The 25,678-nt window shown below is 52.7% G+C and overlaps 3 protein-coding genes across 10 annotated transcripts; all 3 read left to right on the top strand.

The window, feature by feature from the left end:
• The first annotated feature begins 4,290 nt into the window (after positions 1 to 4,290).
• Positions 4,291 to 12,494, top strand: CLK2 (CDC-like kinase 2). 3 transcript variants are annotated; one of them, XM_004693815.2, is made up of 13 exons: positions 4,291 to 4,612; positions 5,729 to 5,898; positions 6,555 to 6,783; positions 7,471 to 7,555; positions 7,907 to 7,973; positions 8,145 to 8,261; positions 9,034 to 9,200; positions 9,930 to 10,024; positions 10,608 to 10,737; positions 10,841 to 10,923; positions 11,067 to 11,146; positions 11,336 to 11,426; positions 11,969 to 12,494. In XM_004693815.2, the coding sequence occupies exons 2-13, from the start codon at positions 5,729 to 5,731 to the stop codon at positions 12,152 to 12,154; spliced, it is 1,500 nt and encodes a 499-aa protein (XP_004693872.1). In that variant the 5' UTR covers positions 4,291 to 4,612; the 3' UTR covers positions 12,155 to 12,494. The 3 variants fall into 3 exon arrangements, with proteins under 3 accessions (XP_004693872.1, XP_004693871.1, XP_012588757.1); XM_004693814.2 differs by having other exon boundaries at positions 7,468 to 7,555; XM_012733303.1 differs by having other exon boundaries at positions 4,345 to 4,612; positions 6,558 to 6,783.
• A 482-nt stretch (positions 12,495 to 12,976) lies between these two features.
• Positions 12,977 to 17,497, top strand: SCAMP3 (secretory carrier membrane protein 3). 2 transcript variants are annotated; one of them, XM_004693812.2, is made up of 9 exons: positions 12,977 to 13,264; positions 13,592 to 13,669; positions 14,370 to 14,492; positions 14,576 to 14,696; positions 15,091 to 15,219; positions 15,813 to 15,972; positions 16,066 to 16,167; positions 16,537 to 16,654; positions 17,044 to 17,497. In XM_004693812.2, the coding sequence occupies exons 1-9, from the start codon at positions 13,199 to 13,201 to the stop codon at positions 17,188 to 17,190; spliced, it is 1,044 nt and encodes a 347-aa protein (XP_004693869.1). In that variant the 5' UTR covers positions 12,977 to 13,198; the 3' UTR covers positions 17,191 to 17,497. The 2 variants fall into 2 exon arrangements, with proteins under 2 accessions (XP_004693869.1, XP_012588758.1); XM_012733304.1 differs by having other exon boundaries at positions 13,032 to 13,264; positions 14,367 to 14,492.
• A 155-nt stretch (positions 17,498 to 17,652) lies between these two features.
• Positions 17,653 to 23,893, top strand: FAM189B (family with sequence similarity 189, member B). Of its 5 annotated transcripts, none has more exons than XM_012733301.1 (12): positions 17,653 to 18,859; positions 19,057 to 19,113; positions 19,314 to 19,424; positions 19,533 to 19,652; positions 19,814 to 19,921; positions 20,459 to 20,634; positions 20,743 to 20,869; positions 21,201 to 21,270; positions 21,517 to 22,062; positions 22,632 to 22,700; positions 22,818 to 23,038; positions 23,127 to 23,883. In XM_012733301.1, the coding sequence occupies exons 1-12, from the start codon at positions 18,635 to 18,637 to the stop codon at positions 23,298 to 23,300; spliced, it is 2,004 nt and encodes a 667-aa protein (XP_012588755.1). In that variant the 5' UTR covers positions 17,653 to 18,634; the 3' UTR covers positions 23,301 to 23,883. The 5 variants fall into 5 exon arrangements, with proteins under 5 accessions (XP_012588755.1, XP_012588754.1, XP_012588753.1 ...); XM_012733300.1 differs by having other exon boundaries at positions 17,655 to 18,859; positions 20,462 to 20,634; positions 22,785 to 23,038; XM_012733299.1 differs by having other exon boundaries at positions 17,655 to 18,859; positions 22,785 to 23,038.
• Positions 23,894 to 25,678: the final 1,785 nt, after the last annotated feature.

Genomic DNA, 25,678 nt, shown 5'->3' with positions numbered 1-25,678 from the left:
TCCTTCATCTCCATTTCCTGTTCCATTGTCCCATTTAAATCCTTCAGCGTTTTTCACTTAAATTATTTCAGAAATCTCTAAATTCACTCAGACTTTTTTTTTTACATTGTTTTAAAAAGGTTTATTTTGGCCCTCCCTCGTGGCTCAGTGGGTTAGGACGTGCTGCAAGCTGGCGGCCCGCTTCTGTGCGAGTTCGACATCCCTCCTCCCCCAAGTGATCCAAATGGCGCAGCAGACATCTCCTGACCCGCCCACTGCTCTCCTCAGCAGTGTACTTAGTCTATCTACCTGTTCTGCTTCCCACTCTGACTCTGGTGAATCCTCTCACCCCCCTGCATCTATGGCTTGTACCCCAGATCTGTATATATAAATAAATGAATCTTTTTTTTTAGGTTTATTTTATTTATTTATGCGTACAAAAGCTGGGTGTCAGCTAGGGATACAGGAGGAAGGGAAGTTGAGAGGATTCACCAGAAACAGAGTGGGGAGTAGAACAGGCAGATTGACTGAAATACACTGCTGAGGGGAGCAGTGGGCAAGACAGGAGAGGTCTGTTGTACCATGTGGGTCAGCTCCCTGGCAGGGCATCAAACTCATGCTGCAGTGGCTACCCATAGCTTCATAGTGCTGCACTTTAACCCCTGTGCCACCAGGTAGGCCCTAGACTAATTCTTTTTTTCACACTATCAGAATTAGCTAAAGTCTGAATGCAACTGCATCACTTGCTAAATAAGTCCTTCAAACTTCCCGGTCTTCTATAGGATTGCCTTTAAACTCCTTACACAAGGCCCTGCAAAGTTTGCATCTAGTTTCAACAATCCTTCTGAGAATCCCTCTCTGGAAAGCCAAGACATAGATCATGTTGAAATAATTTAGAATTGGGGTTTTGGAGCAGGCCCAGAGTCTGAGGATACCAGGTAGGCTTTTTCTCAGTAATTCCCTTTGCAGAGGAAAAAATTCAAGTTTGAGACCAAAGTTATAGAAAAGCAAGATGTTTATTGATAGCTTAGAGGAAGGACAGGAAAACTCTCTGAGCAGAAAGGGGTCCTGAGTGGGTAGCCACTGAGGGAGCAAGAGTACTTGCTTCTACAGTTATAGTGGCAAAGGAGTGGGGGTTTGGCCACTGTCTCTTGTTGCTGATATGTTGTTGCCACAGGGTCTCCTAGGCTACTGAGGCCACTGAATCTTCCCACCTTAGTTACCTGGCCTGCCTTCTGGAGCCGGTTTTGGCCCATCGCTACTGTGCTTTTGTGCTGGTGTTTTGAACAGCTTAGTTGGGGGGCACCCTCCTAGTCCATGATTGTTCTCCCATCACATAGATAAATGGCAGGAGGGCACCTGGGCTTGGGGGGCACCCTAGTGAGTCCTTACTGATTGCTCAGATTGATACATGGGCAGGGAGTTTGGCCTCCCTGTTCCTCACTTACTGCCTCTTCCCACTTCCTAACTTCCTCACTCACTTTGTTCTGCCTGGTTTCTGAAACTTTGCAAATATTTTCTCTTCCTGATATTCTCCTCCAATTTTTCTCTTGCACTTAGTTCATATTTTCTCTCCTAGAAGCACATTTCCAACTCATCTTTCTTCAGGCATGTTTAGAGTTTTTAACAATGGTGAGGTCATGACTGCTCAAAACTGCTCTTGTCACAAATCTTCCATTATTTGTTTAAAGTTCTTTCTCTGGGCCCTCCCTGGTGGCGCAGCGGGTTAAAGCACTGCACTGAGAAGCTAAAGCCACCTCCGCATGAGTTCGATTCCCGCCTGCCCTGGAGGTGACCACATGGCGTGGCAGACCTCTGCTGACCCGCCCGCTGCTCCCCTCAGCAGTGTACTTCGTCTGATCTGCCTGTTCTGCTCCCACTCTGTCTCTGGTGAAGCCTCTCACCGCCCCTGAGTATCTGGCATGTACCCCAGTTCTGTATGTACAAATAAAATAAATCTTAAAAAAAAAAAAAAGTTCTTTCTCTGCCATGAATGACAAGTACTGAAAAACAGGAAACTTGATGGGGCTCAGTAAATGCTTGTTTGTTTAAAATATTTATTTATTCATACAGAACTGGGGTACAAACCAGAGGTGCAGAGGCAGTGAGAGCCTTCACCAGAGACATAGTGGGGAGCAGAACAGGCAGACTGATTGCTGAGGGGAGCAGCTAGCAGGTCAGGAGAGGTCTGCCTCGCCATGTGGGTCACCTCTGGGGCCAGGATCGAACTCTCACTGAAGCGGCTGCAGTCAGCTTGCAGTGCTGGGCCTAACCCATTGCTCCACCAGGGAGGGCCCAGTAAATGCTTGTTTATTGAACAGTGTTCATGGAGGAGGACATGACCCTCCACTCTTCCCTTTCAACCCTTTCTATTACCTGTTCTCTTTTACTTTAGGGACCATCTAAACCATCTCTAGCTAACTGATCTAACCAATCTTCATCTGACTACCCTCCATCCCAGTTCCCCTTTGATAATCACTAACTGTAGTGTAGTTTTCCTCAGGTTATTTTTTCATTTCGCTTTCTATTTCTCAATTTTTCCTGTAGTGCCATTAGCTTTGTTCAGTTTGTCTCAAGGTCTCCTTTTCTCTCTTCTTTTTTTTTCAATTCAGTAAATTTACACGTCTCATATATTATGTGTACCCATATAATGTATAGTTATTTAGTAGTTTTCTGGCTTTTGGCTCCTGCTTCCCCATCTCTCAAGCTTATCCGCCACAGTCATGCCGTGGACTCCATACATGCATAGTTTTTGTTCAGGACAAAAGCTAGGAGCCCACTTTGCTGTGGTTAGATAGCCCAACACTTTTTCAAGAACTGGTTATTGGCCCTCCCTAGTGGCCCAACGAGTTAAAACACAGCGCTATGAAGCTATTTGCAGTTACTGCAGCATGAGTTTGATCCCCAGCCAGGGAGGTGACCCACATGGTGTGGCAGACTTCTTCTGTCCTGCCTACTGCTTCCATCAGCAATGCATTTCTGTGTATCTTCCTGTTCTGCTCCCCACTCTCTCTCTGGTGAATCCTCTCAGCCCCCCACCTCTGGAGTGTACTCCAGCTCTTGTATGCATAAATAAATGTCTTTAAAAAAAAAAACTGGTTACTTACAGGTTATGTTAGAGAAGTAGAACTCACCCAAGCCTCAAAAGGCTTTTATTATTATTTATTTGTTAATAAGTCCTCCTTGGCCATCTAGTGAATCTTTTTTTTTTTTCGATTTATTTATTTATGCATACAGAACTAGGGTACAGACTAGAGGTGCAGGGGTGAAAGGCTTCACCAGAGACAGAGTGGGGAGCAGAACTGGCAGGTCCACAAAGCACATAGGGGAGCAGTGGGCTAGACAGGAGACATCTGTTGAGTCTTGTGGGTCACCTCAGGGCGGGGATTGAACTCTGCTGCAGTGGTTTCTGTCAGCTTCACGGTACTGGTTTCGGTCAGCTTCACGGTACTGAGCTTTAACCCACTGCACCACCAGGGAGGGCCCTGACAACCCTCTTTTAAACCTCCAAACTTAACCAAGTAAGTCACAGCAGTCTCATTAAAAAGGTAAAACAGGGCCCTCCCTGGTGGCGCAGCGGGTTAAAGCACTGCACTGAGAAGCTTAAGCCACTTCTGCATGAGTTCGATTCCCGTCTGCCCCGGAGGAGACCACATGGCGTGTCAGACCTCTCCTGACCCGCCCGCTGCTCCGCTCAGCAGTGTACTTTGTCGATCTGCCTGTTCTGCTCCCTGCCCTGTCTCTGGTGAATCCTCTCACCCTCCGCATCTCTGGCCTGTACCCCAGTTCTATATGAATAAATAAATAAATCTTTAAAAAAAAAAAAAAGGTAAAACAGTTGCCTCCCTGGTGGCGAAAGGCGTTAAAACGCAGCACCATGAAGCCACCAGCAGCCACTGCAGTTGGATCCCGGGACTGGGAGCAGACCCAGGTGGCGCAGACCTCTCCTGACCCGCCTGCTGCTCCCCTCAGCAATGTATTTCAGTCGCTCCACCTATTCTGCTCCCCACTCCCGTCTCTGGTGAATCCTCTCACCCCCTGCGCCTCTGGCCTACACCCAGTTCTTGTATGCATAAATAAATAAATCTCTTTTAAAAATGGGTCAACACTGAGGAGGGGCAAAACTCAGAAGGCGCTGAATAGAAGAACAGCAGCGCCGGCCTAGCCCCGCCCCGCGCCACCCGCCGCGCAGCTCGGAGGAACTTCCTCGCCCAGCCCCAGGTCTGTTCTCAGGAGCCGACGCCCTCCAGCTACGCGAGGACGCAGAGGCGTGCGCGGCCCAGGGGGCGGAGCCCAGGGGTAGCTGGGAAGCGACGCAGAACGTGCGTGCGTGCGTGCGTGCTCGCTCACGGTGGCGGCGGCGGATCGGAGAGGCCTGAGCCGGAGACCGAGCTGGGATCGGGCCCCGGGCGGGGGCGGTGCGAGCGGCGCCCAGCGGATCCTGGGGGCGGGGACGGAGCCGGGGCGGGCGGGACTGGAACGGAGACGGGAGCTAGGCGGGAGGGCCCAGGGTCTCGGGTTGGGGGGGTGGAGCCGCACTTCGTCGCCGCGGGGGTGCCGGGACTCCGGCCGCAGTGCCGCCGCCATCACGGACTTCCTGTGGGACAAGCGCACGGGCCTCGCCGCCAGAACGGTGAGCGCGCGGACTGACGGGCCGCGGGGCCGCGCGGAAAGATGGCGGCCGCGGGGCGGGCGGGAACAGAATCGGGCTGGGGTTAAACGACGGTGTTAGGGTGTTAGGAGGGACGAGGGTTGAGACCTGAGAAGTGGCAGGGGTAAGAGCAGGGAGAGCAGGTCGAAGGCCATCGGCCTGCTTTACATGTACCTAGGGAGACTTACAGGAAACTTGGAGGACCAGAGTCGCAGATGGGCCGATGGAGAAGGCATAGGAGTGGTTGCAGGGATGAGAGTACAAAAGAGCAAAGTTGAACCGAGGCTGGAGTGGAGGAAACCACCACTATGTCACTTAGAAGATACAGAGAGTTTGGCTCTGCGAGTTCTGGGTGTTCTGAGGAGATTGGTGAAACTTAGAAGCTGAGAAAGGTGGTAGGCTGGAGATACTTCGTTGGGGGTGGGGGACACTTGTTAGAAACTGTTAGCAGTGTGTTTGGTGAAGATGACATGTGGCTATGCTAAACAAAGTTAATTACCTGGGAGAATCTTGTGCTTCCATCTTCTCAGTTTCCCTCAAGCCCTGTTAGGCCACAAATTAATCACATATCACTCTACACTTCAATTGCAGGAGGTTGAGAAGGAATAGCTTAGAATAGGAGCCTGATGTTGGACTCTTAAAGCTTTTCCACATCTAGTCCTCCCCTTTCTCCACTTCCCCCAGACTACTTCTGTCCCTGGCCTGTTTCATTTCATTCTCCCTTCATATTCTCATCTCTATTATGGTTGTACTTTCTTTCTGATTCATTCCTTAAAGGAGAAAAAGGATTTGTACACCATGCCATTCCCATTCCAATAACTGGAAGGTGGCCAAATAGTGATGATACTAATTTAAAACCAGTTCTTCTGTACTTCCTAAGCACAAGAGTGGAGGGGCCAGATGGAACGCTGACTACAGCTGGGCCTTCCTCTGTTAGCAATGAGCTGTGGCCCAGACTTGAAGGTATTTGTGGGACCGTGTTACAGGATAGAGTAATGAAAAGAGCAGAAAACATAGTTCTGGAGCAGCCAGTCCCAGGAGGAAACTTAAGAAATCTCAGAACTTCCCCCACTATTTTCAATTTCCCTTCCCTTCCAGATGCCTCATCCCCGAAGGTACCACTCTTCAGAGCGAGGCAGCCGAGGAAGTTACCATGAACATTATCGGAGCAGAAAGCATAAGAGACGGAGAAGCCGTTCCTGGTCAAGTAGCAGTGACCGGACACGGCGGCGTAGGCGGGAAGACAGCTACCATGTCCGTTCTCGGAGGTGAGTCTGGGAAGAGATCTCAGACTTGAGGTTTCTTACTACTTATTTGCTCAACAAACAACTGATAAGTGACAAAATAAGTCATTTGTACCCTGGTGTCAAGAGTATAATCAGTGGAAGTACAGAGTAAGGGGCTGAGAAAGCATCCAGCAGGTTGGTTGGAAAGGGACAGACGGTGTAGTTTGGGGGAAGACATCCCAGAGAACATAATTTCTCAGCTTGTCTGAAGGACAGGGGAGCAGTGACCCAGGCAGAGGGAAAGCAAGTGCTAAACACTTGTTACAGTTAACAAGACAAGACAGAGAAAGACTGTGTGACAATGGGGTGCATACTCAGTGGAAAGGATGGGTTAGGGGTTGTGTAGAGGAAAGCTGGAAATGTCTGGAGAAAGACATGACTACTCTATTGTGTCACTGGAGGGGAGGGGACATTCCCAGTGGGAGTCATCCTCCATATGTCTTTCTGGGGTCTTAGTGACACAAAGGTGCAGGGATCCACCTCTGTGCTTGCTTACGTGTCTCTTTTAATGTTCTTAGTGTGACTTAGTGGGCAGCCAAGAGCATTATTCTTTGCCTTACTGAGGGGGGAACCTTTTCATGTGGTGTAGCAAGGAACGTGACCTGAACAGATGCAGCTTATGGGTGTTTGTTCAACAGCAGCTATGATGACCGTTCATCAGACCGGAGGGCATATGACCGGCGATACTGTGGCAGCTATAGGCGCAATGACTACAGCAGGGATCGGGGAGAAGCTTACTATGACACAGACTACCGGCATTCCTATGAATATCATCGGGAGAACAGTAGTTACCGCAGCCAGCGAAGTAGCCGCAGGAAGCACAGACGGCGGAGGCGGCGTAGCCGAACATTCAGCCGCTCTTCTTCGGTGAGTGCCAGCCCAGGCCCTTCCTCTCCCCACCCTTCTTCAGACTCTAGGATCCTGGTAAGTGAGAATTATCCTTATTCTCATCTGAGCACTGGGGCATGAACATGGAGCTGGGCGATGAGTTTGTCTACTCTTGGAAGCTCTCTGACTCCGGGAGGGCCTGGAATCTGCTTTGGAGATAAATGGGCACAACATTTGTGAAACCCTGTGCCCTCCCTGGCATGCTGGGCTTAGATTGTATTGGGAGCATTCCTTTACCCCAGAGGCCTCCACTCTCTAGTGGGGGCCTTGCTTGTGAAATGTCTGTCTCCCTAAGCCCTGGGCTCCATGGCCCCCTCAGCAGGTGGGCTTGGGTGGGTGCAAGGGGAGATCTGTGCCCACCTAGAAGGGCATTGTGTAGAGCATGGGGTTGTGAGTGACACTGGCAACGACACCACTTCTCTGCTCTGCCCAAATCTTCCCTGTTCCCATTTTGGGTTTGGGACTTGGGATTATGCGCCGCTCTCTCTTCTCACCCCGATCCGCCTTACTGCATCTGACGTGTTCCCTTCCACTGTCCCCCATCATCGTCTGTCCCCCCTGGCTGGGCGCCTGTGACCGGTGACCCCTCCACCACCCACCCCGCCTCCCTCCGGCCCCCGCTCCGACACCTGGCTTGCTCCGACCCCCCCCGCCCCCCGACAGCAGCACAGCAGCCGGAGAGCCAAGAGTGTAGAGGACGACGCTGAGGGCCACCTCATCTACCACGTCGGGGACTGGCTACAAGAGCGATGTACAAGCCAAATCGTAACAATCCTATAGCCTGTAATGGTCCCATAGCCATCCTAACGTCCCAAGCCAACCTAAGTCACAGCCTCTTTTGCCTTTTCTCAGTGGTGTTGCTTATCTGGGTGGTTTGAGTTGCTGTTGAGAATTGATCTCTGCTGTCCACTCCCAGCTCTCATGGCCCCTGGGTTTAAAGGTGGTGGGAGTCATGCAGGGGGTTTTTTCCCCTGTGACCATCTGTATCTGTTCCCCCTTCCTTCATCTCACCCCAGGTTGCTGAACCCTTTTTCCTTCCAACTCAGCTCATTCCCCATCCTCTCTCCCTCCCTCTCCCCGACCCTGCTCTTTTTCATTTCAGATGAGATTGTAAGCACCTTGGGAGAAGGGACCTTTGGTCGAGTTGTGCAGTGTGTTGACCATCGCAGGTAACTGTCAGCCTGTTTTCTACTCCATACCTGCTAGGCATAAGTAGTGAAGTGTAGGTATCTGAGGTTCTTTTGCTGATTAGCCAAAGGTAGATTTCTTAATCCTCAGCCCCATTTAGTCTGAAATGTTCTTGAGAGAACCCAGCAAAAATCTTTCTTGCCAACCTGCAGGGGCGGGACTCGGGTTGCCCTCAAGATCATTAAGAATGTGGAAAAGTACAAGGAAGCAGCTCGACTTGAAATCAACGTACTGGAGAAAATCAATGAGAAGGACCCTGACAACAAGAAGTAAGCAAGCCAAGGAGGATGAGAGGGGTCTGAGAGGCTCCACCTCTGCCCAGAAAACCCTCCCTGACCTGGGTTAGGCAGCCAAGGGGGTCCTAGACCTTCTCATCCATCCATCTTTTGTTCATCATCTTAGAGTAGTAACATGTTAGGACAGGAAGGGCGTGTCTTCCTGTGACATTCTGTAATCCAGTCCCTTTGTTTTCAGGATGCTTAGACTGCTCTACAGTTTGCCCCAACCTCTAAGGATATGCCTTAGAAAAGGCCCAGAAAATTTGTTCATCCAAAAATTGAGTTTTTAATACCTGGAACTATGTTGAGAGAGCACAGACATTTAAATGTAATATTTCCAAATACACACATCCATAAGTCAAATACAGAATAATAGAATTCAGTGGAGACGAAGACACTAGGTGCAAACATGGCCCTGAGATGTGAATTTCAGGAGTGGGAACTGGGGTGGGAGTTAGAAGTGACATTTAGACAACTCAGGGTCCACACTAGAGCCTGGCACTGAACAGCTCTTCAGCGAATACAGTTGTTTTTTGTTTTTTGTTTTCTTTAACGTAAAACGTTGCAGGAAAATGGTTTGAAGTTTGGCAGGTTTGCCTCTCTTCTTGGGTCTGCCCTAGCTGAACTGAATTTTGTTGGTAATACTAGCAGGCGTGTTCTACGCAAGTATGTAGAATCAACAGCTGTGCAGTCCTCCCTTGTTGGAGGGGTGGTGGGCAGATGGGAGCTCATCAGACACCCCTTCCCCCATCTCTCTTCCCAGCCTCTGTGTCCAGATGTTTGACTGGTTTGACTACCATGGCCACATGTGTATCTCCTTTGAGCTTCTGGGCCTTAGCACCTTCGATTTCCTCAAAGACAACAACTACCTGCCCTACCCCATCCACCAAGTGCGCCACATGGCCTTCCAGCTGTGCCAGGCCGTCAAGTGTGAGTGGGGCGGGCTGAGGTGGACTCTGGGGCAGCTCCTTCCTCCATTGGACCTCTTCTGTCTCAGTTGTGTACCGACAAAGGCCCTAAACAGACACCTCAGCTACCTGCAGTTCTTTTATTCACTGTCATGTTGACATCTACTTTTCTGACTTCACACTTTGAGTGATGTCTTCACCATCACTGATTACTTTTTATTCCTGTCCAGCCTAGCAGAAGCTGGAAGAGAAAGCTTTTGAAATTGAAGCATTAAATTACCTTTTTTCCTTCATTCTCCTTCCTTGGGAAAGTGTAAGTCAGGCAGCAAGCTCAAAGAGACAAAAAGACTCCTCAAGCTAGAGGGTTTCGTTGGTCTGAGATGAGATGTACTCTGTTCCCATCAAGCAAGTGGGAGCAGGGAATAGGCTGCAGCCAAGTTGCTGGTAGAGAATCCAGACTAGTATGTAGCTCTCTTAGTCTTCAGCTTCAGAATTCACAGAATGCACACATGTCAAAATCAGTATAGGTATTTATTTTTATAGCAGTTGAAAATTACATATATGACTTACTTAAGTTGCGTGTAGGACTTCTTAGACCAGGCATTTCATTTGGTTGTAGAGTAGAAAGCAGCCTACTGATTCTGGACCTGCCTCCTCACCATCTTTGAGCTAGGGATCAAGCCTGGGGTCAGCTGATGTCAGTTAGCCATGGCCGGCTGGACCAAGCCTAACCTGGCCTTCTCCCCTACAGTCCTCCATGACAACAAGCTGACACATACGGACCTCAAGCCTGAAAACATCCTGTTTGTAAATTCAGACTATGAATTGACCTACAACCTTGAGAAGGTAAGATAGGCAGGGTCTACTTTTGGCCAGTGGAATCGGCACTGTGCTGCTTATCTTGTCTCTGACCTTTCTGTCCTCTCTTTTACTTCTTTGTCCTGCATTTTTCTCTTGGCTCCAGCTGACTAAAAGTGGCATATCAGAATAGGGAGACGGGGAGAGTCAAGAAGGGTTAAATTTGAAGAGGACATGGAGAAGGATCTCACAGAACTTCTCAGTAGTTACACTTTTTTTCAGATGGCTCTTTCTGTAAGGAAAGCTAAGCTCCCTTGACTAACAAGAAAACAGAGATCTCATCACCAAGGAAGCTCTCCCTTCCCTTGTTCCCTTGATTACCTGTTAGGGGGTGTGTGTGTGTGTATGTGTGTGTGTGTGTATACCAGTCACTTGTGTGGTGTGTATGCATACCAGTCACTTGAGGATTGGTCTTCAAATAAAGTACTTTGCTGCATGTGAGGGGGAGAGGAAGCTGTAAAGCAGGGTAGTCTCTGGCAGGCAGCTCAGGCTCAAGAGCATTTTAGATCTGGTGGTGGTGGCATCTGCATCTGAGGTGCAGCGGTTCATTCTCTTCCTGCTTTGTTTCTAGAAGCGAGATGAGCGCAGCGTGAAGAGCACAGCTGTGCGAGTGGTAGACTTCGGCAGTGCCACCTTTGACCATGAGCACCATAGCACCATTGTGTCCACACGCCATTACCGAGCTCCAGAGGTCATCCTTGGTAAGGGGAGAGAACGGGCTTTTCCAAGAATGTAGCCGGATGTGGTGGTGAGAGCGGCATTCCTCTAAGCTTCATAATACCTTTCCCTCCCACCCCCTCCCAGAGTTGGGCTGGTCACAGCCTTGTGATGTGTGGAGCATAGGCTGCATCATCTTCGAGTACTATGTTGGCTTCACCCTCTTCCAAGTAAGTGGTGGGTTTCTTCTGTGACCACCTGATTGGCTTGTCTGCTGAGGACCAACCTGCTCACTCCTCCACATTGCTAACCTTCCTCATGTCCTCAGCAGCTCCTTCCCAGTTCCATGCTCAGTACTGTGTTTGTTTCCCAGACCCATGACAACAGAGAGCATCTAGCCATGATGGAAAGGATCTTGGGTCCTATCCCTTCCCGGATGATCCGAAAGACAAGGTGAACCTTACGTGGGAGGGACTTAACCCTTTTCCTTTTCTTTCCACAAAACTGGTCTATTTCATGTCATTTTCTTTTTTCTTTGACACCTCCCTTCCCCTCCCCCAGCTACTCTCAGATGGGGGAATAAGAGAATTATCCCACAACAAGAGGAACCTCTTGATTCCTCAACCTCCCCTTCCCCTCTAGGAAACAGAAATATTTTTACCGGGGTCGCTTGGATTGGGATGAGAACACATCTGCCGGGCGCTACGTTCGAGAAAACTGCAAACCACTGCGGGTGAGCCCGACTGGGAATAAATAGTGCCCATCATCCAGAGGCCACTTCCTTCTTAAGGTGGTTTCCCTGGAGTGTACTTCTCAAGAGTAGGTTAGGAAAAAAAGGGAATGAAACTGAAAGAAGATATCTTTGGTGAAGAGAAGAGGGAGTGGTTTCGTGGAGGGAAAGAGGTTAGACAGCCGTATCTTTTTTGAGTCAACTAGAGATCACAGTAATGTCCTGGATTCCTTAGGTCAGACAAAAGAATAAACTACCCTCGAAGAGCTTACATTTTAATGAGGAACTAAAAGAAGATTCATGAAGTTGACAAGGATATACAAGTAGAAAGACCTTTCAAAGAGTATGAAGGAGTAATTATGCTAGTGGGAAGGTAGGTTGAGCTGTAATATCAGAAACGGTTATGGTTTGATAGTGATGAGGTAGCATTCAGAATGGTTGCAAGCAGGGCCTTCATTCTCCAAGACCTGAAAGCCAGGGCCCTGAAGGAGAAGGCGGGTTTGTCAGGCCGCTGCCTCACCTTTTCCCCTGCCCTCCACCTCCAGCGATATCTGACCTCAGAGGCAGAAGAACATCACCAGCTCTTCGATCTGATTGAAAGCATGCTAGAGTATGAACCTGCTAAGCGGCTGACCTTGGGTGAAGCCCTTCAGCATCCTTTCTTCGCCCGCCTTCGGGCTGAGCCACCAAACGCCAAGTTGTGGGACTCCAGTCGGGATATCAGTCGGTGACGATCAGGCCCTGGACCCCCCTGCATCTCTTTCAGCAGTGGGTGTCCAGTCCAGGACACTGGTGCTTTTTTATACAAGAGACAGAGCTGGAGCCCACTCCTGGCTCCCTATATACCTGTGAATATGTGAAATAGTGTAAATATGAAAGAACTTGTACCTATCTTGCTTCAGCCCATGCCTTGTACAGAATGCTACTCCACCCCACACTCTTCTCACCCTCTCCTGCCCCTTTACCTGAGCTGATGGGGGCAGAATGAGGTAACCAGGTGGCATCCCCATGTTTTATAAGAAATTTTGTACAGTCTTTGTGAAATAAAATGACGTGCTTCATCTGACCCCCCCATCCTTGGAGTTTGAGGCTTGGGGGCTGCTGGGTGGAGGGATAAGAAAGAAAATTGGCAGCTTCTAAGTTTGGAAGGAAGGCTTAAGTCCCATCTCCCCTCCAGAATTGACCAGAGACAGGCCACCACTTTGTCCGGTTTGTCTTAGACGGGAGAGTAGTTAGTAATGGTTGGGGTGACACTTCTTGCACATTAGGGTGGAAATAGGCTATAAGATGCACACCTCACTAATGGAATGATGACGGTCGGGAAAGAGCTCAGGCTATAAATCCTTAAGCCGGGCCCCAGGATCTCAGATGAAAGACAGACTGCTCAATTGAGCTCTTAGCTGGTTACCTCCACCAGATCAAAGACTCCCGTCGTTCATCTCGGGAGACCTGGACGGATGGGGGTTCTGACGCTAGGCGTCCTGGGAGTTGTAGTTCCTCGGTGGGGCGTGGTCACGTGACAGAGAGGCGGTAGTTGCCTGCCGGGAGTGGGTGAGAGGCGTCACGTGGGGGCATTTCCGTCTTTACTTGTAGCCAAGACGCAGGCGCAACTCGTAGCTGCTGCGGGAATCTATGACCCTTCCGGTCGGTACAGCCAATCCGAGTTTAGAGGAGCGGGGCGGACCGAGAGGAGCGGAGGGAGTTCTGAGAGCCTCTGCCGCCACTGCCGCGGCAGGGGCGTGGAGGCCAGGGCGACCCAGTCCGCAGTTGCAAACATGGCTCAAAGCAGAGACGGCGGAAACCCCTTCGCCGAGCCTGGGGAACTTGATAATCCCTTTCAGGTGACTTGCTTCGGCCTCCTCTGGGCAGCTGGGGTGACTTCTCTCGGTTCTGGAGGGTCGGGCTAACTTATTTGGGAATACGTGACATTTGATCCAGGGACGGGCCGCCACGTGGGAGTGACTGACTACTGACCTGTGAGCACCCTCGGGGGCAGGCCCTGCCCCTGTAAAGAACTTGTACCGGTTGTGTAGGGTGCAGGATTTGGGCAAATGGTGGGACAGCAGCGTGGCCCCCACGGTGCGTGCCTTGGAGGTAATAGGAGAAGCCTATGTGACTACCCACCCGAGGCATCAGGTGCCAGCTGAGCCCCAGTTCTCTACCCGCAGGACCCAGCAGTGATCCAGCACCGACCCAACCCGCAGTATGCCACCCTTGACGTCTACAACCCTTTTGAGACCCGAGAGGTGAGCTTGTCAAGTCTCTGCGAGTGCACAGACTCGGCAGGGAAAGCAGTGCTAACGAGCCAGCACCGTGCCATCACTTTCTGACCTTGTGTTGGTTCTTAAGCAAGAACTTCTCAGTTTCTTACTTGTGATGCAGAGGACTTTGCTCTAGGCAAGGAAAGAACCTTAGTTCCCTAGACATTCTGCCCTAGGATGCCTATTCCTTCTGGAGACACCAGGACCAGCGATCCCTGCAGATTGAGCTCGGAATATGGGTCCTGGGCGTCCTGGAGTCCGAGAAGGCCTGATCAAGGCTCCATGTGGGAAGACTTCCTTGAAGAAAATGAATGGGGTTGTGTCAAGTTGGAGAGACAAACAAACTCTGCTTAGGTGTGCAGTTAGAAGGCAAGGAATGAGAGCTAGATCGTATGTCCTGCTGGAATAGAAAGTGGTTTTAAAGAGTTTTTTAAAATTAAGGGCATAGAACATGGTAGGTGAGTACTTTGAGTCCTGGCTAAGGAATTTGATGGCTGGGGTGATGAGGACTGCTGCACGTTGTCTTAGACTTTTCTGACATCAGTTCAACCACAAAACTAGCTTTATAACTGGGAGAAGGGCTGCTGCATTAGCTAGTGAGTTGTTCTGGGTCTGAAAGTATTCAAGGAGATTCCTGTATCTTGAGATACTAGATGTTCCTTAAGATCTTTTCCAAACCCAGCAGCCATCACCAGCCTATGAGACTCCTGTTCCTGCCCCGTTGCCTCCTCCCTCGGCACCCCCCCTGCAGTCCTCCAGAAAGCTTAGCCCCACAGAACCCAAGAACTACGGCTCTTACAGCACCCAGGTAAAGAGGATGTGGTAGAGGTTGGAATGAGGGACTAGTCCTGGAGTTGGAGACTCACCACTCGCTCCACTCCTACCGGTCAGGCTTCGGCTGCAGCAGCCACAGCGGAATTGCTGAAGAAGCAGGAGGAACTCAACCGGAAAGCAGAGGAGTTGGACCGGAGGGAACGGGAGCTGCAGCATGCTGCCCTGGGAGGCACAGCGCGTAAGTCAAACCTGGGTCAGCTGGGGAAGTTTATCTGACGGTTGGGAAAGAGCAAAAAGGACCTAAGAGCGTGGGATCTGGAACCATCACTCTGAGCTCTTAAGTAAGAACATGTCGGTTGCCTTATTTATAACGTGAGAATGATGTTTGTACTTGTTTAACAGGGTTATATGAGTGTTAAGCAAGGTCATTTATACAACATTCTTGGCACAGTTCTTAGAAGTTGTAAATTGTAATACACGATTATTATTGACATTACTTCTGGCAGTCTCGCCCCCTTAGATCTTGAGTTGGAGACAGAAGAGAGGCCTTGGAGATGGAAGGGAGAGGGCGTCATTCCTTTGTGGTCCTTACCTGACTTCTGGGGTCCTCTTGCTCTTCTTATGCCTTACAGCTCGACAGAACAATTGGCCCCCTCTGCCTTCTTTTTGCCCAGTTCAGCCCTGCTTTTTCCAGGACATCTCCATGGACATCCCCCAAGAATTTCAGAAGACAGTATCTACCATGTACTACCTGTGGATGTGTGAGTAGTGAGAAGCCTCTTTGGAGGAATACAGGTAGCAGCTTGAACATTTTCTTGCCCTTGAGCCTACTCACCTCCAACTAGACACTTGACTCCTCAGTGTTGAAGTTTAAGGCTAATTTCTGTAAGAATCTTCTTGGGTTACTCCTTTTAGAATATTGAGGACTGGCCTCCATAGTGGCACAGGGCTGAAAGACAGTGCTATCCAGCTATCGCTGCCACTGCAGCACGAGTTCGAGCCCTGGTTGGCCAGGGAGGTGACCCACGTGGCCCAGCAGATCTCTCCTGTCTCACCCGCTGCTCCCCTCAGCAGTGTATTTCTGTAGATCTGCCTACTCTGCTCCCCAGTCTCTCTGGTGAATCCTGTCACCCCTACACCTCTGGCTAGCCCCCAGTTCTGTACGCATAAACAAATCTTGAAAAAAAATATTTAGGTAGGACTGACTCTTCAGCCTTTTGGTGAGTATATATACTCTTCCTCTTTCCCTTGTCACTGAAGCAGCCTTCCTTTCTTAATTCTACCACGTTTGGCGAGGGTTGTGGGCTGGACTGCAGTCCACAAGCCCCTGTCATCCTGTTCCTCTGTCTCTCAGGCAGCACTCTGGCTCTTCTCCTGAACTTCCTGGCCTGCCTGGCCAGCTTCTGTGTGGAGACCAACAATGGCGCAGGCTTTGGGCTCTCTATCCTCTGGGCCCTCCTTTTCACCCCCTGTTCCTTCGTCTGCTGGTACCGCCCCATGTATAAGGCTTTCCGGTAAGTAGAGCTATATTGGTGACGGGGTGGGGGGCTTTGGGTAGGCTTCTCCAGCTCTCATTCTTTTCTCTCCCCATTTTTTTCTCCTTGCAGGAGCGACAGTTCTTTCAATTTCTTTGTTTTCTTCTTCATTTTCTTCGCCCAGGATGTGCTTTATGTCCTCCAGGCCATTGGCATCCCAGGTTGGGGGTTCAGGTCTGTGTGTCTGCCATCCACCTGTACCTGTTACTTCCACCTCTCTAGTCGAGCCAGCACTGGTAGAGTTCAGAAAAAGAAAGTGTGGTTTTTATCTTTGAGTGGTGCTAGTTTAAGGGAGAGACAGGACATACTTCAGGATAACAGCATGCACTCAGAACTCTAGACAGGCACTGATAGAGGGAAAGAAGGCTGTCTGAGGAGTGGATGTAATTTGGGGTTGTCATCTTCCAAAAGCTGACCGGGGAGCAACCTATGATGGGATAGTTGAAATAGGACGTGTTTGTGGCTTAACAGAGGAGCGCTGGTAGGAAGAGCCCCAGCTGTGAGCAGCCCATCTTCAGTGCTACATGTATTCCCCTTCCACAGTGGCTGGATCTCCGCTTTGGTGGTGCTGAAAGTCAACACAGCCGTAGCTGTGCTCATGCTGCTGGTGGCCCTGTTCTTCACTGGCATTGCTGTGCTGGGAATTGTGATGCTAAAGCGGGTGAGGGACTATACTGAAGGTGGAGCCAGGCGGGTGAGATCATGCCCCCCCCCCAGGAGCCTGGGTGGAGCACTCTGAAGGAACTGGGGAGGGTAGGAAAATGGGCAGGTTTCTGTCTAATGGACCTGGGGGGAGGAGGGGGTGAGCCAGGAAAATGGGCAGGTTTCTGTCTAATGGACCTGGGGGGAGGAGGGGGTGAGCCAGGAAAATGGGCAGGTTTCTGCCTAATGGACCTAGAGGTGTGTGTGTGTGTGTGTGTGTGTGTGTGTGTGCGTGCGTGCGCGTGTTGGGAGTGAGCCAGTAGAGCAGAGGGTGAGTGGTGGTGATGGTGTTGGTTTGGAGTGGGTTACAGCGCTGGCTGTGCCGTGATATCTGTGCTCCACTTGCAGATCCACTCCTTGTACCGCCGCACGGGTGCCAGCTTTCAGAAGGCTCAGCAAGAATTTGCTGCTGGTGTCTTCTCCAACCCGGCAGTGCGAACCGCTGCTGCCAATGCAGCTGCTGGGGCTGCTGAAAATGCCTTCCGGGCCCCCTGATCTCCACCTGGGATGCCCTGGCCCTGCCATTTGAGGGAGCTGACTTCACCCCTACCCTCTGAAGTCTCTGGGACTCGAGAGAGAGATCACTACTTGGTATCTCCTGTATAGTGCTCCCAATCCCATGGCCACGACTGCTGACCCTGACTTAGGAGTGCTGGGAGCCACTGACTCAGTCACTGCCTCTTCCTCACATCCCGGTCAAGCCACATTGCTGCCACCTCTTACACACCCAGCCCAACTACCCTCTGCTGTGCCAAGGCTGTTGCTTCGGTTATTTAAATAAAAAGAAAGTGAAACTGGAACTCAATTCCCTGTTTGTGCGTTTCTTTAATTGGGAACTAGGCTTTCACAGAGTGAAGAGAGCACTGGAGTGAAAGCCAAATGTGAACTCTCCTGGAAAGGTCTGACTGGCATTAGTGTAAACTGAGAGCTGTTTGGGTGGGGCAGCAGTCAGAGACCGGAGGCTGAGGGAGGGAAGCTCCTTGTTGGGTGTGGAATCGCAGAGCTGCGGGGCTGCCGAGCTGCCGGGTAGCTCCACTCCCCACCCCTCTCCATGAATGACGGGAAAGAGCTGCTCCCTTTGCTGAGAACGCAGCGGACCTGGGAAGCTGAGAGGCTGGGTGCGGCTCAAGTGGACACAGAAAGGGTGGTTAGCAGATCGGGCCTGGGCCTGGGGAGATGCAGGAGCTGGGGAGCGACCGGCCGCTAGTGCCAGCTCTCCGGCCTGGCCGCCGCCTCCTGCCCTCCGGCGAGCCCCACTGGGTCTCCGGCCTGGACTACAGCTCCCGGAGTGCACCGCGCTGGGCCTCGCCACCACGCCCCTCCTCCCTCCCAGCCCATTCCCATCCCCCGCCTCCAGTCCCGGACCTGCTGCAGCCCGAGCTGGGGGAGCGGAGCTTGGTGGGGAGGGGAGCGGGGCTGGGCGACCCAGGAGACCGCGGCGCCGAGGCCTCTCCCCACCAGGCGGCCTCGGATCCCACTGGACACTCTGCGGGCACACCGACCGCGCCTCTCGAGTCACCCCACGCCGACCCTCCCCTTCTCTAGACTTTTTTCCCATCCCTCTCGCCTTACCTTCCCCACCCTTCGCCGGGCTCCCGACCGCCGCCCTCTCCTCATTCCTGGCCCGGCCCTTTTTGGTGCCCCCTTTCCTAGGGAGATGCGATGAGCTGGTGCCCCCGCGTCCTCATCGCCGCCCCGGGCACGGTGCCCGTTCAGTGCCTGTGGTGGGAAGGGAGCACTCCGCGGCCCCTCCGTGACGCCCCTCCCTTGGGCCACCCCCCAGCTGGCGTCCCAGGGCCATGCCCCAGGGGACCCAGCCAGGGGGTGGGCTCTAGAGAGAGCGGGGTGGAGAGAAGGAAGGAGCGGGCCTTGGGCGCCTTTGAGATGCTCCCAAGCGCCAGAGAGGGCCGAGCGAGGCACAGGCAACCGGGAGGCAGGCATGATGCCCTCGCCTAGTGATTCGAGCCGCTCGCTGACCAGCCGGCCCAGCACCCGGGGCCTTACTCACCTCCGCCTCCACCGATCCTGGCTGCAGGCCTTGCTCACACTGGGGCTGGCCCAGGTGCTCCTGGGCATCCTGGTAGTCACCTTCAGCATGGTGGCCTCCTCCGTCACCACCACCGAGACCATCAAGAGGTCCTGCCCATCTTGGGCTGGATTCTCGGTGAGTTGGGTACACAGTCCTTGGGTGGGGGAGGCTCCTTGGCCCCACCCCTCCACACCAGCTGCAAGTCCAAATCCTGGCCTCTCCTCCCTCTCCTGGCCCTCTCCCTCCTTAACAGGGCTGGGTGCACCCTGTGGTGAAGGGCTCACTCAGGTGCCTCCCTTGCCAGGCTGAGCCTGTGCTCACTCTGTCCCCAGCTGGCGTTCTCCGGGGTGGTTGGCATTGTGTCCTGGAAGCGGCCATTCACTCTAGTGGTAGGTGCCAGGGTCTAGTGCCCACTGGGAAGCAGGTGCTCAGCACCTGAGGGGTGCCCATTTATGCTCTGGAGAAGGGAATTGGTTCTCCAGGGATTGCCAGCCAGGCACCAAGTGTCTGTGAAGAAGGGTGGCTCCATCCATGGTATAGGGGTACTTCGAAGGGTCCCAGTCCTGAGTCTGCACCCTGTCTCCCCCAGATTTCCTTCTTCTCCTTGCTTTCGGTGCTCAGTGTCATGCTCAGCATGGCTGGCTCTGTTCTCTCCTGTAAGAATGCCCAGCTGGCCCGTGACTTCCGAGACTGCTCCATGGTGAGATTCAAGGAGGGAGAGCTGGAAAGAGCTGGTTTGGGGAGGTATGCGGGACACAATTGGGTTTGTCTTGACGCGGGGCTGCCTCACCCTCCCACTCCTACCCAGGAAGGAAAGGTCTGTGTGTGCTGCCCCTCTGTTCCCCTACACCGACCCTGTCCAGAGTCAGGGCAGGAACTGAAAGTTTCCCCTAACTCCACCTGTGATGAAGCCCGCGGAGCCCTCAAGGTGAGCAGGCATGCCATCCCCACCATTGCCTCCTCCTCGTCACCCTCCTGGTTCTCACCCTTGCCTCCCCTTCTGGGGTCCTCACACACTCGCTCGAGAGGTGTGGAATTTTCTCCTCGTCAGAATCTTCTCACACTCCTCCTCCTCCTCTCCTTCCTCAGAACCTGCTCTTCAGCGTCTGTGGACTCACCATTTGTGCCGCCATAGTCTGTACCCTCTCTGCTATTGTCTGCTGCATCCAAATCTTCTCCCTGGACCTGGTACACACGGTGAGCAGGGAGCCGGCATCAAGGCCGAGCAGATGTGATGGGAGACCCGGGTGTGTGCCGGTGCTGGAACTTGGGACAGTGGCTGTTGAACATGGGGGGCTGTGGGTCACCTACTAGCCATGTTTACCGTAGGGATGTTTAGTGGGACAAGGGAGAGCAGTGATGGGGAGTAGGCTAATGCCAGTCTGGGGCCTGGCCGGGGGTGGGGGGCATTAAAAAAAAAAAAGGGACTAGAAGCTGGGTGAGTTGAGTCACAAAGTTCCCATAGGAATGAAAGCGTAATGTTGTGTTGGGACAGAGGACAGGTGTGATTCTGATGCAGGTAGGGGGCCTTAAAGAGAAATTTCTATATGTGCAAGGCCAGAGCTGGACGTCCTGGATAGAAGCAAGGGTGGAGGGGAATCCGGTTCCGACAGGGCCTCACCAGGACTGAGCTGCTTGGAGCTCATTCATAGGGGTGAAGCAATGTAGATGAGAGAGGAGCGGGAAGCCATTTCTATCCCAGAAACCAGGCATACTGACCTGCTTGCTCTTCAGCAGCTGGCCCCTGAGCGCTCAGTCTCAGGCCCCCTGGGGCCTCTGGGCTGTACGTCCTCGCCCCCAGCCCCTCTCCTACACACCATGCTGGACTTGGAGGAATTTGTACCACCTGTGCCCCCGCCACCCTACTATCCCCCAGAGTATACCTGCAGCTCAGAGACAGATGCGCAGAGGTGAGGCCTGCCGAAGTTCTGTGGGGGCAAGAAACAAGGGACCTGGGGCTGTGGCCTGGATTGCTGTGGTGGGAGGGGCATCTTTGAGGAGGAGGAGTTCTTTTCCAGACTTGACCCTCTCCCTCATCCTGCCAGCATCACCTACAATGGCTCCATGGACAGCCCAGTGCCCCTGTACCCAACTGATTGCCCCCCTTCTTATGAGGCCGTGATGGGGCTTCGAGGAGACAGCCAGGTGAGAGCCGGACTGGTGCGGGCTGAGGAGCCAAGGGTAGAACCGAACAGCTGAGTGAGCTGCAGTCCCTGGATAAAGATTCACAGTAGCTCCTGCGACCTTTATAGCACTGGCACACCCACTGGCATCTTTGATCTTCCCTAGAGCCTGGTGAGGAGGGTGCATAGGAACTATCATTTCTATTTTACAGAAGTGAAAACTGAGGCCCACGTAAGTGACTTGTGCAGTGACAGTGATGGGCTGGAATCTAGGTCTCCAGAGCTCTGCCCAGCAAATAAGGGTGACCATGTCGGTGTACAGTGCTGGTCCTTGACCCATGTCTCTTCTGCAGGCCACTCTGTTTGATCCTCAGCTGCACGAGGGCTCCTGCATCTGCGACCGAGTGGCATCCATTGTAGATGGTGAGCAAAAAGCGGGTAGGGGCTGCCTGGGATAGCAGAGCAGAGCGAGGGCAAAGGAGGGGAGGCGAGTCTTAAGTCGGTGGCTTAGGAAGAAGCAAGGGCTGTGGCTTCTTGGAGCCCCGGACTTACCTGTCTCCTCAGAGATAAAGTGGGAGGCAGAGTGCCTGGAGAGACTGAGCCTGAGAAAGGAGGGCCAAACTGGACCCCACCAGGCCAGTGCTAGCCAGCGCCCCCTGCTGCCCACAGTGTCAATGGACAGCGGGTCTCTGGTGCTGTCGGCCATCGGTGACCTCCCCGGGGGCTCTAGCCCTTCAGAGGACTCCTGCCTGCTGGAGCTGCAGGGCTCGGTGCGCTCCGTCGACTACGTGCTCTTCCGCTCTATTCAGCGCAGCCGCGCCGGCTACTGCCTCAGCCTGGACTGCGGCCTGCGGGGCCCTTTTGAGGACAGTCCCCTGCCACGGCGGCCCCCGCGGGCTGCTCGCTCCTATTCCTGCTCTGCTCCTGAGGCCCCACCCCCACTGGGTGCCCCCACAGCTGCCCGCAGCTGCCACCGCCTAGAAGGCTGGCCTCCCTGGGCGGGACCCTGCTTCCCCGAGCTGAGGCGGAGGGTCCCCCGGGGAGGCAGCAGGCCAGCGCCAGCCCCTCCCACCAGAGCACCCCCTCGCCGCTTCAGCGATAGCTCAGGTTCTCTCACCCCACCGGGGCACCGGCCTCCTCATCCGGCTCCCCCATCTCCGCTGCTGCTGCCACGGTCCCACAGTGACCCAGGCATCACCACCTCCAGTGACACTGGTGAGCACCCCGGGGTTTAAGAGAGGGCAGGCCCTGGGAGTTAGAGCCCTAGTGATACCCCGTGGGATTTGGGACATCGAGGTGGAAAAAGGAGCGTTCACTCCAGCACTCCCTCTGGCTGCTCTCCTGCTGGAAATGCAGCATCATGCGCTTAGCTTAGTGATGAAAAGAGGAGGACTTGCTTTTTGAAAGCCAGTCCCACCGGCAGTTACCCGTCCTCTCCAAGCCTCAGTTTCTCCCTTGTAAAACAGGTGTTCTAAGAGTACACAATCACAAGCACTGTCGAGTTACTGAGAAATGAGATAACGCACGTCAGATGCTTAGCGGCAGCACCGAAGGTGCTCATGAGCCAGATGCTGGGAGGATGCAGGGGTGAGCCATGCTGCCTTAGTCCCTGCCTTGGTGGGTGACACCATCTAGGTGCTGGCAGATGTGACCAGAGATGATGCTCCCTTGGTCAGCGATGGGGGTGGGTGCTACGGAAGCTCCTCTGGGCCTGAGTCCTCACCAGAGGGTAGGCAGGTGTGGCCATGGAGGCACCTGCTCAGTCCCTGTCTCTGTCTCCCCAGCTGACTTCAGGGACCTCTATACCAAAGTGCTTGAGGAAGAAGCTGCTTCTGTTTCCTCGGCAGATACAGGTCAGGCCCGTGCTTGCTGCCCGGGGGTGAGGATCGGGACGTGCTGCCTGGCCCTCTCTGCACCACCCGTTCCTCTTTCTCCAGGGCTCTGTTCTGAAGCCTGCCTCTTCCGTCTAGCCCGCTGCCCTTCCCCCAAGTTGCTACGTGCCCGCTCAGCCGAGAAACGTCGCCCTGTGCCCACCTTCCAGAAGGTCCCCCTGCCCTCGGGCCCTGCACCCGCCCGCTCCCTGGGAGACCTGAAGAGCAGCTGGCCAGGCCGGGGTTTGGTCACTCGTTTCCTCCAGATGTCCAGGAAGGCCCCAGACCCCAGTGGGAATGGAGCCCACGGACATAAGCAGGTAGGAGTAGGAGAGTCAGGGAACATACCTTAGCAAGCTGGAGCCTCAGGTTGCACACGCTGATGTCATTTCCTGTGTCTCCCTCTAGGTGCCCCTGAGTCCGTGGGCCCGGCCAGGCCGAGAAAGTCTTCATCTTCGCAGCTGTGGTGATCTGAGTTCTGGTTCCTCCCTGCGGCGCCTCCTTTCTAGCCGAAGGCTGGAGCGGGGAACCCGTCCCCACAGCCTCAGCCTCAATGGGGGCAGCCGGGAGACTGGGCTCTGACCTGGGCTTCCTGCCACACCAGACAGATTCAGGTGAATGCTGAGGCCAAAGGCCACAGCTGGTTGGGACCAGCAGCCCCACCCCCACCCCCCTTGCCCTCTTGCACTGGCTAACACAAAAGACACCCGCTGAACACCCTCAGAAATTTCCCTTTCCCTCATACCTCTGGGGATTCCTGCTGCTTGCCTCTGCCCCTCTGGCCTAGGAGAACTGCTGTGCTGTGCTGCATGGGTGTTCAGGCTGTGGGGAGGGGTCTACCTCTGCTTACAGATATGCAGGAGAAAGGGTAGAGTTCTGTTCCGCCAGCATGAGAGCAACTCTGATCAGCCCGGGGCACTATGGCCAGGGCAGAGGCCTGACCTGGTGTTTAAGCATAGGGGGCTTTGTGTCTATGCAATGGGGTGGTGAGGCATGAAGACAGAAAAATCGGGTGGCTTCTCAGCTCTGCCACCTCAAGCTGCATGATCCTGAGCAAGTTATTTAACCTCAATTGCCTGATCCTTAAAACATTGTGAGGATGAATGTTTATAAAGCTCTTAACACACACTAAGTAAGCCTTCAATAAATTTCAATATCCCCCTTCTCTTCCGGATTATTCTTTATCACCAATGAAATTTTTTTAATCATCTCTGACTGTTAAGAAATCTCCCTCAGACACTTCTTTTCAGCTCCCACACCGTATGTCTACTTTTCATAGCAAAACATTTTCTTTCTAGCTTTCCCCTGCTTTTTGGACATCCGAAGGACATTTTCTCCTTACCCACGCCCATCAGGCTCCTTTCCCTACTTCTCCACAGATACTGCTCTTTACAAAGTTTTCGGTAACTAAAAAGATGTCAGACTTAGCAGCATTTTCTCTACCTGCATCTCACACTGAGAAGGGTTTTAACTCAGGGAATCTGTCTCTTTCCTCTTGAATTTCTCGCTTTCTTTGAAAACACTAGACTCTGCTATTTCCTTCTTGCTGTACGTCCTGGCATCCTTTACCATCTTTTACACCGCTGCTATAGGACTGCTTCATGTTGGAGCACCCCAGGGTGCCCTCCACGCTCTTCTACCTGCGTTCCGTCTGTAGTCAGCTCTACCAAGAGCTACAACATCAGATATCATGCATGTGTTCATGTGTGACTCCATGCTTGATCTCGCCATCAGCTCCAACTCCGACTACGTCTCTGGATGTCTGAGGCACTGCAAACTCCATATGGCCACCGCCGACTTCTTGATTCCCTCCCCTAGCACCTGTGCTTCTTCCCCTGCTTCCCTCTCATCAAGGGGCACCACCATTCAGCAGCTGCACACTTCAAAAGCTTGAGAATCATCCTGAGCCTCATCCAACACACCCAGTTCTGTCATGGTTATCTTTCTCACCAGCCACCTATTTCAAACCGCCACCCTCTCTCCCAGTGTCTGATCTATTTCTACTCTTCCTGAGAATCTATTCTTCACTAAGCAAAGTGATAATAAGTAATGTCACCTCAAGATTCTGCCCAAATCTAATGACTTCCATTTTGATTAGAATCATCTCTAAACTCCTTAGGAGACCTGGTCCACTCTGCTCCAGCCCCACTACCTTCTCCAAAGGCCTGTGCACCTGCTGTTTTTTTGTTTTGTTTTGTTTTTTTTTAAAGATTATTTATTAATGGATACAAGAACTAGGGTGTAGACCAGATGTGAGTGGGGGTGGTGGTGAAAGAATTTACCAGAGACAGACTGGGGAGCAGAACAGACAGATGCACTGAAAAACACTGTTGAGGGGAGCGGGTCAGCTCCCTGGCTAGGGATTGAACTCATGCTACAGTGGCTGGCCAATGCTTGATAACACTGACTTTAAACCCTGGGCCACTGGGGCGGCCTATACCCCACTTATCCAAGTATGGGGCAGTCTGCTGTGTTGCTGTTGCCTCTGCCTAATACAGGTCTTGGCTCCACTCTCTTCTCAGTGAGCACCTACACCCCCAACCCCCATCATTATATTACACTACCAAGCAGTGTGAGCTGTTACTGCTGAAAGCGGGGGCTTGGCTCATTGTACTGCACTTAACACTTAGTACTTAGTAGGTCCTCAACGAACTGACAAAGTTACTGAAGTGGGAGTGGGGTCTTTGCAAACAGTTTTGGGGCCCTACGGTTGTGGAGACAGCATGGTGCCCTCCAAGGGGAGTTAGGGGCCCTGCCCAGAGATGGCGGCTGGCTGCAAGGCTTCTTGAATAATTCACCATCATAACAACCCAACCTCAGGAAGGGTTGGAGAGAGGCCAGCACGACAAGACGAGGTAGGAGGGGGTGAAGACTGGAGTTCCCAAAAGGGCAGTTTCTGGGCACTGAATGTTCCCCATCCTGAGGCTCCCAGAGGAGGAAAATCGACAATACTGCTCTGC

This window comes from Condylura cristata, unplaced genomic scaffold, assembly GCF_000260355.1.
Source record: "Condylura cristata isolate star-nosed mole 26May11 unplaced genomic scaffold, ConCri1.0 scaffold00040, whole genome shotgun sequence".
Classification (NCBI taxonomy): Eukaryota; Metazoa; Chordata; class Mammalia; order Eulipotyphla; family Talpidae; genus Condylura; species Condylura cristata.
The sequence above is the reverse complement of the archived record's forward strand: the minus strand, read 5'-3'. Positions and strand labels throughout refer to the sequence as shown.

Excerpts from the sequence above, each read along its gene's own strand:
- CLK2 (XM_004693814.2), top strand. The coding sequence starts at position 5,729 with ATGCCTCATCCCCGAAGGTACCACTCTTCAGAGCGAGGCAGCCGAGGA. Across the intron at positions 9,201-9,929 it reads GCTGTGCCAGGCCGTCAAGT|TCCTCCATGACAACAAGCTG; the intron begins GTGAGTGGGGCG and ends TCTCCCCTACAG. Across the intron at positions 11,427-11,968 it reads AAAACTGCAAACCACTGCGG|CGATATCTGACCTCAGAGGC; the intron begins GTGAGCCCGACT and ends CTCCACCTCCAG.
- SCAMP3 (XM_012733304.1), top strand. The coding sequence starts at position 13,199 with ATGGCTCAAAGCAGAGACGGCGGAAACCCCTTCGCCGAGCCTGGGGAA. Across the intron at positions 15,973-16,065 it reads CCCATGTATAAGGCTTTCCG|GAGCGACAGTTCTTTCAATT; the intron begins GTAAGTAGAGCT and ends TTCTCCTTGCAG. Across the intron at positions 16,655-17,043 it reads GAATTGTGATGCTAAAGCGG|ATCCACTCCTTGTACCGCCG; the intron begins GTGAGGGACTAT and ends CTCCACTTGCAG.
- FAM189B (XM_012733299.1), top strand. The coding sequence starts at position 18,635 with ATGATGCCCTCGCCTAGTGATTCGAGCCGCTCGCTGACCAGCCGGCCC. Across the intron at positions 22,701-22,784 it reads TGTTTCCTCGGCAGATACAG|GGCTCTGTTCTGAAGCCTGC; the intron begins GTCAGGCCCGTG and ends CTCTTTCTCCAG. Across the intron at positions 23,039-23,126 it reads GAGCCCACGGACATAAGCAG|GTGCCCCTGAGTCCGTGGGC; the intron begins GTAGGAGTAGGA and ends GTCTCCCTCTAG.